At 49.9% G+C, this 13,807-nt stretch overlaps 1 protein-coding gene across 3 annotated transcripts in view; it reads right to left on the bottom strand.

The window, feature by feature from the left end:
• Positions 1–11,349: 11,349 nt before the first annotated feature.
• CLIC6 (chloride intracellular channel 6) overlaps positions 11,350–13,807 on the bottom strand; it is a 29,139-nt gene continuing 26,681 nt past the window's right edge. For all 3 annotated transcript variants that reach the window (XM_074533647.1, XM_074533660.1, XM_074533652.1), the window contains one exon: positions 11,350–11,662. In XM_074533647.1, coding sequence (XP_074389748.1) covers positions 11,501–11,662 — 162 coding nt within the window. In that variant the 3' untranslated portion in view covers positions 11,350–11,500. The remainder of the gene's footprint in view (positions 11,663–13,807) is intronic.

The raw sequence follows: 13,807 nt of genomic DNA, 5'->3' as shown, positions 1-13,807 counted from the left end.
CGCAGGTCAGAATCCGCAGAATCCGGAGCCGGTCCAGTATCTTCAGGGGAGGGTAAGAAAGAGAGAGAGAGAACAAAAGAAAAAGGAAAAAAAAAACAGCGCAAAAGCAAAAAGCAAGCAAGCAAGCAAGCAAGCAAGCAAGCAGCTAGCAAAAGCCAAGCAGCAAAAGCCAAAAGCCAAAAGTGCCTGGTCACACCCCCCCCCCCCCCCCCTCTCTTCCCCATCCCGCCACAGCCAGACTGCCGGGGGGGGGGGGGTGGGGGAAAAGGCACAGCTGCCAGACATAACACACGATATTGGGATAAAGGCTGTCACCCCACGACACTCCACCCCTTATCCCATATCGTGAACATACAATAAAAAACATTCATTTCACTTACTCACACCTTTTGACACTTACGCATTCCTCTCATCTTACTTGCTCAAACCTTTGACACTTACAGTTTCCTTCTGTCTCACATTCAACAAACAATGACAGTCATATATGAGTCTCATCCCACAATCAGGTCTCCCTGAGGTACACACCGTGTTGTTCCATCTTTCTGCATTATCCACCATGTATTACCTGGTCCTTGAGCAAAGACAATCCCACGGATGGGTTTGTCTGTACTCGAGGCAGGGTTGATCCATACTGTCTTTCCCAACAAACCTCTGACATGGGCCACTGGGGCTTTATCCCCATCTACTATATTAAGGAGCTCAGACTGAGCAGGACCCGCTCGGTTGGTGGAACCTCGAGTGTTAACTAACCAGGTAGCCTTTGCCAAATGCTGCTCCCAGTTTTTTAAAGACCCCCCTCCCAATGCCTTTAAGGTGGTTTTTAACAATCCATTGTACCTTTCCACCTTCCCTGCAGCTGGTGCATGATAGGGGATATGGTATACCCACTCGATGCCATGTTCCCTAGCCCAAGTATTAATAAGATTGTTTTTAAAATGAGTTCCATTATCCGACTCAATTCTTTCGGGAGTACCGTGCCTCCAAAGGACCTGCTTCTCAAGGCCCAAGATAGTGTTACGGGCTGTAGCATGGGACACAGGGTAGGTTTCCAACCATCCTGTGGTGGCTTCTACCATGGTTAGTACATAGCGCTTGCCCTGGCGTGTCTGGGGCAGTGTGATGTAATCAATCTGCCAGGCCTCCCCGTATTTGTACTTAGACCACCGCCCCCCATACCAGAGGGGCTTCAGTCGCTTGGCCTGCTTAATGGCAGCGCACGTCTCACAGTCACGAATAACCTGAGAAATACTGTCCATGGTTAGATCCACCCCTCGGTCTCGTGCCCACTTATAGGTGGCATCTCTACCCTGGTGGCCTGAGGCATCATGGGCCCATCGTGCTAAGAATAACTCTCCCTTATGCTCCCAGTCGAGATCTATCTTCAACTCCCCTATCTTTGCAGCCTGATGTACTTGCTGGTTGTTTTGCTGCTCTTCATTAGCTCTACTTCTGGGGACATGGGCATCTACATGGCGAACCTTCACAGGTAACTTCTCTAACCGAGTAGCGATATCTTTCCACTCTTCCGCAGCCCAAATTGGTTTTCCTCTGCGCTGCCAGTTGGCCTCTTTCCATCTCTTCAGCCATCCCCATAGAGCGTTGGCTGCCATCCAAGAATCGGTATACAAATAGAGCCTTGGCCACCTCTCTCTCTCTGCAATACCTAGGGCCAGTTGAATAGCTTTGATTTCAGCAAATTGACTGGATTCACCCTCTCCTTCAGTAGCCTCTGCAACCCGTCGAGTGGGACTCCATACAGCTGCTTTCCACCTCCGTTTCATCCCTATGACACGACAAGAACCATCAGTGAATAGGGCGTAACGTGTTTCTTCTACTGGCAACTGATTGTATGGCGGAGCTTCCTCAACCCGGGTCACTGGCTCTTGCTCCTCATCTGCGACACTAAAGCTTTCACCTTCGGGCCAATTTGTAATTATTTCTAGAATCCCAGGGCGATTTAACTTCCCAATCCGAGCGCGCTGCGTAATGAGGGCAATCCACTTACTCCAAGTAGCACTGGTGGCATGGTGGGTAGAGGGAACCTTTCCTCTGAACATCCATCCCAGCACCGGTAGTCGGGGTGCCAGAAGGAGTTGTGCCTCTGTACCAATCACCTCTGAGGCGGCTTGGACTCCTTCATAGGCGGCCAAGATTTCCTTTTCTGTTGGAGTATAGTTATCTTCAGACCCCCTGTAGCTCCGACTCCAAAATCCCAATGGTCGGCCTTGGGTCTCGCCAGGTAGCTTTTGCCAAAGGCTCCAGGACAGACCATGGCTCCCGGCTGCAGAGTAGAGCACATTCTTCACATCTGGTCCTGTCCTGACTGGACCAAGGGCTACAGCATGAGCGATCTCCTGCTTGATCTGGACAAAAGCTTGCTGCTGCTCAGGGCCCCAATGGAAGTCGTTCTTCTTGCGGGTAACCAGATAAAGGGGTCTCACAATCTGACTATACTCAGGGATGTGCATCCTCCAGAAACCTATAGCACCTAAGAAAGCCTGTGTCTCCTTCTTATCAGTTGGTGGGGACATAGCAGTGATTTTGTTAATAACATCCGCAGGAATCTGACGCCGTCCATCTTGCCACTTCACCCCCAAGAACTGAATTTCTCGGGCAGGTCCCTTGACTTTGCTCTTCTTAATGGCAAATCCGGCGTCCAGGAGAATATGAATTATCTTCTCTCCTTTCTCAAACACTTCTATTGCCGTGTTCCCCCAAACAATGATATCGTCAATATATTGTAAATGTTCTGGAGCCTCACCCTCTTCTAGTGCAGCCTGGATCAGTCCATGACAGATGGTAGGACTGTGTTTCCACCCCTGGGGCAATCGGTTCCAGGTGTACTGCACTCCCCTCCATGTAAAAGCAAACTGAGGCCTGCATTCTGCTGCCAGAGGGATGGAGAAAAACGCGTTAGCTATATCAATGGTCGCGTACCACTTTGCTGCCTTGGACTCCAGCTCGTACTGCAGTTCCAGTATGTCCGGTACAGCCGCACTCAGTGGTGGAGTCACTTCATTCAAGGCACGATAGTCCACAGTCAATCTCCACTCTCCGTCAGATTTTCGCACGGGCCAGATAGGGCTGTTAAAGGGTGAGTGGGTTTTACTGACCACCCCTTGGCTCTCCAGCTCTCGAATCATCTTGTGGATGGGGATCACAGCATCTCGATTCGTCCGGTACTGCCTGCGGTGCACTGTTGAGGTGGCAACTGGCACTCGCTGCTCCTCTACCTTCAAAAGTCCTACTGCAGATGGGTCCTCTGATAGTCCAGGCAAGGTATTCAATTGTTTAATACCCTCTATCTCAACTGCAGCTATTCCAAAAGCCCACCTGAATCCCTTAGGATCTTTGTAATAGCCATTCCGGAGAAAGTCTATGCCCAAAATACACGGAGCCTCTGGACCAGTCACAATTGGATGTTCCTGCCACTCCTTCCCAGTCAAGCTCACCTCAGCTTCCAACAACGTCAACTGTTGTGATCCCCCCGTCACTCCAGCGATGGAAACAGGTTCTGTCCCCACGTGTTCCGATGGCATTAAGGTACATTGTGATCCAGTGTCAACCAATGCTTCATAGTCTTGTGGCTCTGATGTGCCAGGCCATCTGATCCACACCTTCCAAAAAACCCGGTTCTCCCGTGCCTCTTCCTGGCTGGAGGCAGGGCCCCTCTAAGCCAGATTGTCCTTCTTTCCTTGGGCATATGCCTTGGAAGTTCCTTCAAGGGGATCGGACATGTCATCGTCATCGTCATACTTAACATCTCGGCTACGAGCGACCGGAGCTGCTATCTTTTTGGTTATACTTTCTCTTCTCTTCAAATCACGCACCCGTTGTGCCAAAGCAGCGGTGGGTTTTCCATCCCATCTTCTCATGTCTTCTCCAGACTCACGCAGGAAAAACCATAACTCAGCCCGTGGGATGTACCTTCTCTCCCCATCAAAGGAGCGCCGGCGTTGGACACCAGGGCTTCTAATTTGTACGGCTGAGATTTCAATAAGGTCCTCCTTAATCTCTTCCCGGAGTTTCTTATGATTCTCCTCTATTTTGTCTTCTAGTTTCTGCAGTCGGGTTTCCACTGCTGCAATTCTGGCATGAGTTGGGCCATGCACAGCATCTGCGTACGCTCGAAGCTTCTTTGCCATATCGAGCACAGTCTCATATGTATCATCTCGCTTCATTATTGCTAGGGCAGAAGCGTATTCAGGTGGCCCAAGTCGCACAAGTTTCCTCCACATTATCGGAGTGCATGGTACCAGGTCCGGATTCCTAGTTGTTGTGTCATCTGAGAAAACGAGCTCTGCAACCGCCATCTCTCTCAGGCATTGGATCCCCTGTTCTATGGTCTTCCACCGTGTCTGCTGCATATAGAGATCATCCGTACACAGGTACCGTTCTGCTACGCTTCTTAGGACCCGTTCCCAGAGGCTGTGAGGGTTAGCCCCCCTCATCACACCTTGATCGATGGCAGGATCATGTGACAGGGATCCCAAATGCCTCACTTCAGTACCATCCAAAATCGTAACCTCCCCTGCAGCATCCCAAAGGCGGACTAACCAACTAATAATAGATTCGTCAGGTTGTCGGCTGTAATCCTTTCTTAGGCCTCTGAGGTCCTTCAGAGAAAAGGAGTCAATATTGGCTCCAGATTCTGTGCCCCTTGATGTGGCCTCTGATTTTGGTGAGGGTCCTTCTTCTGCATCATCGTCATCATCCTCCACCTTCCGATCGGTCTTGCCTTTACACTTTCCACCTCTTGTATTAGCTGCAACAGCCATGGTTTGGGGCCTATTGTCTGATTCAGCTGCTAGCCTGGAGCCTGGGATGTTAGCTGCAGCCTGGGTCACTGGGATAGTAGCTAACTTATCTCCCTGTTCCCTTTCTGCTATCTGCTGCTCCACAGTATCTAGCAGAGTACGGTAAACAAACGCCAAGGCCCAGCTCACTGCAGTAATCCTTTCTTCCTTAGTATTACCATGGCACTTCTCCCTCAAATACTTTGCCACCTCGACTGGATTCTGAATTTGATCAGATGGAAAGTCCCAGTCTATAGGATCAGAAAATTCCTTTAAAGTCTGGCCCATATCTTCCCATTTTCCACTCCAGTCAAGATTTTTCCTGTTTTGTTTTACTCCTGAATCAGGAGTCTCTCTAACCCCTCTAGAAATCTCAGCTTTCATTTTATATACACTCCAGACAGTATAGACAAGGCTTAATAAATTAAATGCCAGAAAGATGGTTTCTTTCAAACTCAGGGGAAAGTCAGTATTTTCTAATAGAGATGTCAACAATTTGTAGGAGAAGAAGGAAGACAAAGGCTGAAAAGCCCCTTCCTCTTCTTCTCCCCAAACAAACTGAGTACACAGCCATGACAACAATCCATACATTCCTGAAATAAAGTCCAGCACTGTTATCTGACACATCATCACACATAAGGCCAGCACAATGATTATTCTGGTTAGTGCCCCCCGCTTACAAAAGCTACTTATTAGGGACAACATCAGAGCTATTTTGGGGTAAGGAAATAACCCTAGGGACCACAAAGGTATTAAAACTTCAAAAGCCCCTAGGGACCAGAAAAACCGGCAAGCTTCCACTCCAAATGACATTATGAATCACCAATATGCCCACAAAACAACCAAAACCAAAATATTATTGTTATAGGTTTTTTTTCCACTGTTTTTGGCCTCCGGTTTCCCGGCCAACGCACCAAAAAATTTATTGTCCTGGTTTAGGACAAATTAGGGGAAATCTCCAAGAGGGAGCCCCCCAGAACAAAATAAACCTCCAACCACCCCTCCCCCAACACCGGGTTCGGGAAGGAATTTCTCGGAGGAGCAAAGTGGAAAACAAAACCTATTTATTTACAAGTAACAAAAGAACACTCCCCAACACAAGAAAAGAAAAGGGACCAGACTGTGTTGTGGAGGGCGCCGAATCTTCTCTAGCAGGCTTCGGGTGTCCTGGAGCTCGCAGGTCAGAATCCGCAGAATCCGGAGCCGGTCCAGTATCTTCAGGGGAGGGTAAGAAAGAGAGAGCGAGAACAAAAGAAAAAGGAAAAAAAAAACAGCGCAAAAGCAAAAAGCAAGCAAGCAAGCAAGCAAGCAAGCAGCTAGCAAAAGCCAAGCAGCAAAAGCCAAAAGCCAAAAGTGCCTGGTCACACCCCCCCCCCCCCCCCCCTCCTCTCTTCCCCATCCCGCCGCAGCCAGACTGCCGGGGGGGGGGTGGGGGAAAAGGCACAGCTGCCAGACATAACACACGATATTGGGATAAAGGCTGTCACCCCACGACACCATTGTGCTGGGTGGGTCTATTCATAAGCTAAATGCCGATTGTTATCCTGCCCCCTTCAGGAATTTCAGAGTTTGAATAGATGTCTGCCTCTCGGGCTGCTTGTGGTCAGAGACTCGTTTGGATCTCACAATCTTTATAAAATACATTCCTTTATAGCATGAATTATTTCTAACATATATTACAGCCACACTGCCACAGGACAGCCCCAGCCCCACAGCTCTTCATCCTCGTGTTCTTCCCAATGGGAGAGCTGTTTGTTGTCATCCTCTTCCCATGGGGACATGTCTTGGACATCATAGTCTTCCCCAAACCACAGCTGTTTCGTGTTTGACGTCTGCTGGGGAAAGCTTCTCATCCTCGTAGTTAACCCCTTGGGACAGCTCTTTGTCACTGTCACTGTTCCCCTGGGACAGCTCTTTTTCATCCTTCTCTTCACCCAGGGACAGCTCCTTGTAACTCTTGCTGTCCCCTCGGGAGAGCTCACTGTCACCTTCCACTGGGGACAGCTTCTCCTCATTGCTGTTTTCCCCTGGGAAGAGCTTGATGGCCTCTTCCAATTTGGACAGCTCACGGTCACTTGTGCTGTCCTCTGGACCAACCTCGAGGGCTTCTTCCACTTTGGACAGCTCCTCATCAGCTGGGCCATCCCCCGAAACCACCACGATGTCCTCTTCCACCGGGGACAGCTCCTGGTCACTTGTGTGGTTCCCTGGAACAACCTCAATGTCCTCTTCAACTTTGGACAGCTCCTGGTCACTTGTGCTGTCCACTGGAAAGAGCTCACTGTCATCTTCCACTGGGGACAGCTCCTGGCCACTCTTGCTGTCCCCTAGAGAGAGCTCGATGGCCTCTTCCACTGGGGACAGCTGTGGGTCAGTGCTGCTGTCCCCTGTAAGGCTCTCGATGGCCTCTTCCACTGGGGACAGCTGTGGGTCAGTGCTGCTGTCCCCTGTAAGGCTCTCGATGGCCTCTTCCACTGGGGACAGCTCCTCATCACTGCCATGTTCCCCGTGGGACAGCTCGTTGTCATTGCTCTGTCTCTCCAGCTCTGTGCCCGTGAGGCTGCGCCCCATGGCTCGAGCCCCCGAGAGGATGGGCAGCACAGGCAGCAGCTGCCAGCTCGGGGACACACGGGCTGTGCCCTCCTGGGCCACCCTGAGAGGGGTAAGAACGCGGGACAGAGATGGCTCCCTTGGCAGAGCAGATTCTGGCCCTTGCACTGGCCTCTCCTTCCTGCATCCTCCCTGACCCTCGGCCTCCTCTGCAGGCTCAGCAGTTGGCTTTGGGCAGCAGGGGAGTTGGGGTTCCCCTTCCCTTGTCCATCTCTTTTTGCATCCCATCCATCCTCTGCTGCAAAGCCATCCAGGGAGCTGCTTCCTCCAGGCAGGCAGCAGCTCCCTGGTGCTGTGTGCCTCCTTTGGGAAGCTCAGTGGGACTGTCCTGTGCTCCTCAGCAGAGCCCTGCATCCTCATCCACTTCCCGCTGAGAGAGCCCTTTGTCCTCATCTGCTTCCCAGGGGACAGGGACTTGGACATTGTCAGTCCCTGGGTTCACACACAGGAAGGAAAAACGAGACCTGTTAACCTGAAATCAGGCGGGGGCTGCGGGGGCTGTTCCTCTGTCCCTGCCTGAGGCCACGGCCGGAACAGCGGCACAGACACGGCACCAACAGCAGCCACTGCCGGGCTGCGCCTCGCACTGCGCTGCCAACACCTGGGGGAGCTGGGGCAGCAAACAGGAGCAGGGAGACGAGGATGGAGAAGAGAACCGAAATGATGAAGACAACAGCAGAGATGAAGAATGCGAAGAAGAGGAACAGGATGGAGAACATTTTCAAAATTCAGTGAGGAAGAATGTTATTAAGAGGAATAGAATAGAATAGAATAGAATAGAATAGAATAGAATAGAATAGAATAGAATAGAATAGAATAGAATAGAATAGAATGATTATGGAAGAAGAGGAGTAGAATGAGAAGAATAGGAAAAATAATTTAAGAATACAGAAATGAAGAGAAAATGTAATGGAGAGGTCTGTTAGAACATACTTAGCATTTAGTACATATTGTATGTTTATACAACAATTCATGATAGAAAAACATGAATATACAATAGGTTCTAATTACCATACATTATAATGTCCAGGAAATCACCAGATAAGGAACACTGTTCCAATTACTTTAGAATTAGCATGTTTTTTAATGAAGTTTCTAAAAAGGCACAAGAACAGAGTGCCCAGGTTTCATCTGCTGTCTCTCAGCGGTGCCGATGCATTTCCCCAGGCAGTGGCACGGAGCCCCCTGTGAGCAGGGAGTGCTCAGCCCCAGCGCAGCGGGAGAGTTGCCGGCCGGGCGGGCAGGGCAGGGCTGGCGCTGCTCTCTGCAGGCCAACTGAAGGCGCCCGTTGGGGCCGGCTGAGAGAGAGCTGTGCTGGGAGAGAGCCCTTGGCAGCGGGGCTGTGCAGCCGCCAGAGCGGAGCCAGCACAGCCCCGCGGGTTCGCTGCCCGCGGCCCGGCAGCCCGGCTGGGGCTGTTCCTCAGCAGCCCGGCCTGCCTGGAGCAGCCCCGGCCCGGCGGGAGGGGTTCCCCCGCTGCAGCCCCAGCCGAGGCGGCGGCAGCAGCAGCAGCCGCTCTGTGCCGCTCACACCGATCCCTGCGGCAGCGGCTGCACGGGGCTGTGCAGCCACAGAGCCCAGACCAGCGCAGCCGGGCCTGAGCAGCAGCTCTGGGGCTCTGCTGCTCCTGCTGGGCAGCCCCTCAGGGCTCAGGGGCTGGAGCCGCTCTGGGCACCTCCGGCCTCGGGGCTGCTCCTGTGCTGCCCCAGGGCAGGGCCTTGCTCCGGCATTAGGGTTTCTTTCTTCTGGGATCACTCTCACAGAATCCCCCAATCCCTGGGGCTGGCACAGCCCTGCCAGCCCATGCAGTGCCAGCTGTGCCCACCTTGTGCCCAGCCCAGAGCACTCAGTGCCACCTCCAGGGCACACCTGCAGGGATGGGCACTGCAAAGCTCCCTGGGCAGCCCCTGCCAAGGCCTGAGCTCCCTTTCCATGGGCAAATTGCTGCTGCTGTCCCAGCTGGGCCTGCCCTGGCCCAACCTGAGGCCGCTCCCTCTGCTCCTGTCCCTGTTCCCTGCGAGCAGAGCCCGACCCCACTGGCTGTGCCCTCCTGGCAGGGGGTACAGAAGGATTTTTGGAATCCTGGATGCTGAGAATTTTAAACTTTCTGTGCTGAAAGGCACAGACTTGCAAGAGAGCACTGCATTTGACCTGAGGCTGTGTAGAAGACTTCCAAAATTAATAATAGCACAGGGATTACAGGTGTATAGTTGGTTAGAAGTGTGTACTATCAAAGGGTGGAAAACTTAGAGTTTGGGGTTTTAGAATATAGTAATAAATTTGAAGCAAGATGGAGGTTTTAGTGTGGAGACAGGTTCTTCTTCACCTTCTTCTTTATGAGTCTGGGTGGTGTTTTGTAACTGGGCAGAAAAGTCCGCATTGCAGGCTTCGAGGGATCAATTGTTGGGTTAAAAGGGAAAATAATCCAGGTGTCAGTTTTCAATTGGATAGTTTAGTCTTAAAAGACCTTATAACAAGAGATTTTTGGCCATTTTGTGCCTTCTAATGAAAAGCTGCTGAACTCATGGTTGTGAGGCTGTTACACCGATAAGAAATAATGAACACCTGAGTCCGAACACAAAACACCATCCCAAGTGCCTTCAATCCTGACCTCGACAGAGGTAGAAAATACAGAGAATCCACAAAGGATTGTTCCTTTCTTATGCCCTCTCCTCCTCCTCTCTGCTTTCCAAAACCAAATAAGAATCACTGAAGGATGACAAATCCCACATGAGTATTTGGGACTGGATGCTCAGCATTTCCTCTGCCCACAGGGACAGCCAAGTGTCCCCCTCCTCCCTTGCCCAAAATCCACCAGCAGAGAGTCCCCAGGCCAGCGTTCTCTCTGGGGGAGCAGCAGGAGGGAAGTTTGAGGATTCTGCAGCTCTGGCAGAGGGGAAGTGTCACATTCACATTCTCTGAAAAATCCCTTCACCCAGGGTTTTTCTCCTGGGAAACTGAGAAGCTTCAGAGAAAAAGGAAAACAATTCTTATCTCATTTGCTTCTCCTGTGTTGTGGTCATGTGGAATGTGTTTGGAGATTGCTACCCACAGGTGATTGTTCCATTGGATTCTGCTATGAATTATTTTGTCTCATTGACCAATTGGGGCCAAGCTGTGTCAGGACTCTGGAGAGAGTCACAGATTTTCATTATTATCTTTTTAGCCTTCTGTAAGTATCCTTTCTGTATTCTTTAATATGGTTTAGTATAGCATTCTTTAATATTATATAGTATCATAAAATAATAAATCAGCCTTCTGAGAACATGGAGTCAGATTCATCATTCCTTCCTTCATCTGGGAGAACCCAAATACAATAGGGAAGGCAGGAATTCTCCTTTCTGTCTTTTCCACACCAAAGGAGACAATCATCTACCCAGGGAGGTGGCAGAGTCACCAGCCCTCGAAGAGTTTAAAAAAAGACTGGATGTGGCACTTGGTGCCATCATCTAGTTGAGGTGTTAGAACATGGGTTGGACTCGATGATCTTAAAGGTCTCTTCCAACCTAGAATTTCTGTGATTCTGTGAGACTCCTGCAATGGAAAAAGGAATTGTTCATGGTGGAGCTGCCCTGCAGGGCTCCAGCCCAGAGGAAAGGCCTGGGGGACACCAGGTGAGGTCCCAGCTGCAGGCTGGGCTCTGCCCTGGGTCACTCAGGGCTGCTGGCTCAGGCAGCGGAGCAGAGAGAAACCCTCCAGCACGAGGTGAAGCTTGGCAAGAGCTGTGTGGCACCGAGCAGAGCAGCACTAATGAAAGGTTCAGAGTGTTCAAACAGCCTCATTCTCCCCAAAATGCAGTGATTTGTTCTGTGGTACTGCTGGAAGCGTGTGACCCACACTGCTCCCCTAAATCTGCAAACCTTTCCCATTGATGGATGCCTTTCCCTTGGAATGAACAACCGACTTTGCAGCGTGCAAGACACACAAACACAAACATACACTTAATTTAAGAAGGAGTAAATAATGCAATACAATCATTAGAAAAGGATTGGCCAATAGCAGAACTTAAAATCACACTGCAGAATCTCTGCTGGTTTTTGCTTTTCCAGCTTGGCTGTTGTCCATCACAGAAGCAATAAACAGAGGCATCTTCAGGTCACTTCATTCTCTTTGCCACATCCAAGTAAGCATATTCAATCTCCTGGTCAGCAGGGCACGTGTTTGTGAATTCATCTCTTGCATATGCATTTTTCAAGTATCTGGAAATCCCTGTCATTTCAGGTGGGAAGTGAAAATTTCGGTATTTTTTTGCAACAACCTTTCATGAAAAGAAAAAAGGGTAAAGAAGAAAAACGTCATTACACATATAATCTGCAAATCCCAAAAGACCCCAAGCCTACTCTTTATGCCTGTTTTTCATTTCCAGTGTGTGAGTCTGGTGTTGTTGGTGACCAAGGGCAAAGAAGAAGGAAAGACATAAAAAGAAGAGATGGGGTGGAGAAAGTTGCTGAACTCCCTGTAAAGGATTTGTTTTGTGTCTATATCTCTATTTTTATCTATATCTTGCCAAAGATGTGCAAAGCCATGTGGATCAGTAGAACAAACTGGAAGAGATCCAGATTAACCCAGCAAACTTAAGCTAGAATGAACAGAATAAACCTACAGGAATAAACTTGTAAACTTTCACAGAAACACATGAATGAAAACAATGAAAAAGATTAATTTTAAAAAATAAAAAAATATGAATTAAAATATTAAAAATATAAATATTAATTAAATATAAGAAAATATAAATTTAAATATATAAAATATTTAAAATTAAAATATGAAAAATATTAAATAAAAATAAGAAAAATATTAATTAAAAGCCTTAATTTCAAATGATCAGGGAGGACAGCTCTTGGCTGAGCCCTGATCCCTGCCTGCAGGCAGCAGGGGTGATGTGGCAGTGTGACATTCCTCCTGTGTCCCTCTCCAGACATTCCCCTGATCCAGGGCATTCTCCCCCATGCTGGCCCTGGCTGCTTCCCAAGGTTTGCTGTGCCTGAGTGTGGCAAAGGGCTCATCCCTGGCTGCTGTCTGCAGCAGCATCAGCCAGGGCATGGCTGGGCAAAGTTCTCTCTTGTGGAAAGAGATTGGATCCCCTCTTCCTCTGACAGAGTGGGAGTCTAACAGGGAACTTCCTGAGGTGCCCTTGTTGTTCGAAACCAGTGAAATTCCAGTGTGCTCATTTCTCTTCCAGAGAGAATCACGGAATCACAGAATGGTTTGGGTTGAAGGGACCTCAAAGGTCATCTTGTTCCACCCTGCCATGGCAGGGACACCTCCCACTGTCCCCAGTGTCCAGCCAGGCCTTGGGCACTGCCAGGGATGCAGGGGCAGCCCCAGCTGCTCTGGGCATTCTCCAAGGCCTCCCCAGCCTGCCAGGGAGGAATTCCTCATTCCCCACACCCTATTTAACCCTTCTCTCCTTCAGCTCAAGGCCATTTCCCCTCGTCCTGTCCCTCCATGCCCCTCTCCAGCTTTCTGGGCTGTGACAGTGCCAGTCCCAGTCCCAGGAGCTGTTCAGGTGTTGGGGTTCCTGTCACAGATCCCCTGACTTCTGGGACTCTGGCTGGGCCCTCCCAGGGGGCTCCTCTGTCGGGGGAGACCCTCCTGGGGTGGTTCGTGTCAGGAAAGAGAGATGTACTGGATTTTTCAGTCTTCAGATTCTTGTTTATTGTTATCTTATCTAGAGTTTTGCACGCTGTCCACACCAGGCTCAGTGCACTGGAAAAGCACCACAAAATGGCCAACAATCTTTTGTTCCAAGGTCTTTTAAAGCTAAACTATCCGACTAAGAACTGACACCTGGATTATTTTCCCTTTTAACCCAATGACTGATCCCAAAGAGCTGCAGTGGGGACTTTTCCACCCAATTACAAAATGCCACCCAATCCCATGGAGAAGAAGGAAGAAGAAGCATGAAGAAGAAACCCAGGACAACACCCTGTGCCCTCCATCTTGCTGCCATCCATAACACATTAAAAATCCTAAAAACTTCAGTTTCTCACCAAGCAATGCACCTACACTGCTCTCTGTAATCTATTTCACACTTTTGTGGATTCCAGTCTATTCTGGAGTTTTGGAAACTTTCTCAATGGATGAGGGTCAGAGTCAGTGCACCCCAGAGCAGACACAGAAATATTCCTGGTGCCCTGGGTTTCCACATTCAGGTGTGTGTGGATGCCCCACAGTCCTGCTGGGAGCCTTGCCTGGGAGGCACTGGGTGGAGGCCAGCCTGTCAGAATTGGAAATTAAACATGGCAGAGACAGAAATGGGGATGGACAATACAAGGTAGCCTTCCTTGGCTGTGCTCATGTGCACCTTGCATGTGAAACGGGGATGAGAACACCTCTGCAGCCCTGACTCCAGCACTCACCTCACCCCTGTGCCTGGGAGAGGCTCAGCACTGCACTCACA

The sequence above is a fragment of the Zonotrichia albicollis genome, chromosome 2, assembly GCF_047830755.1.
Source record: "Zonotrichia albicollis isolate bZonAlb1 chromosome 2, bZonAlb1.hap1, whole genome shotgun sequence".
NCBI classification, from domain to species: Eukaryota; Metazoa; Chordata; class Aves; order Passeriformes; family Passerellidae; genus Zonotrichia; species Zonotrichia albicollis.
The sequence above is the reverse complement of the archived record's forward strand: the minus strand, read 5'-3'. Positions and strand labels throughout refer to the sequence as shown.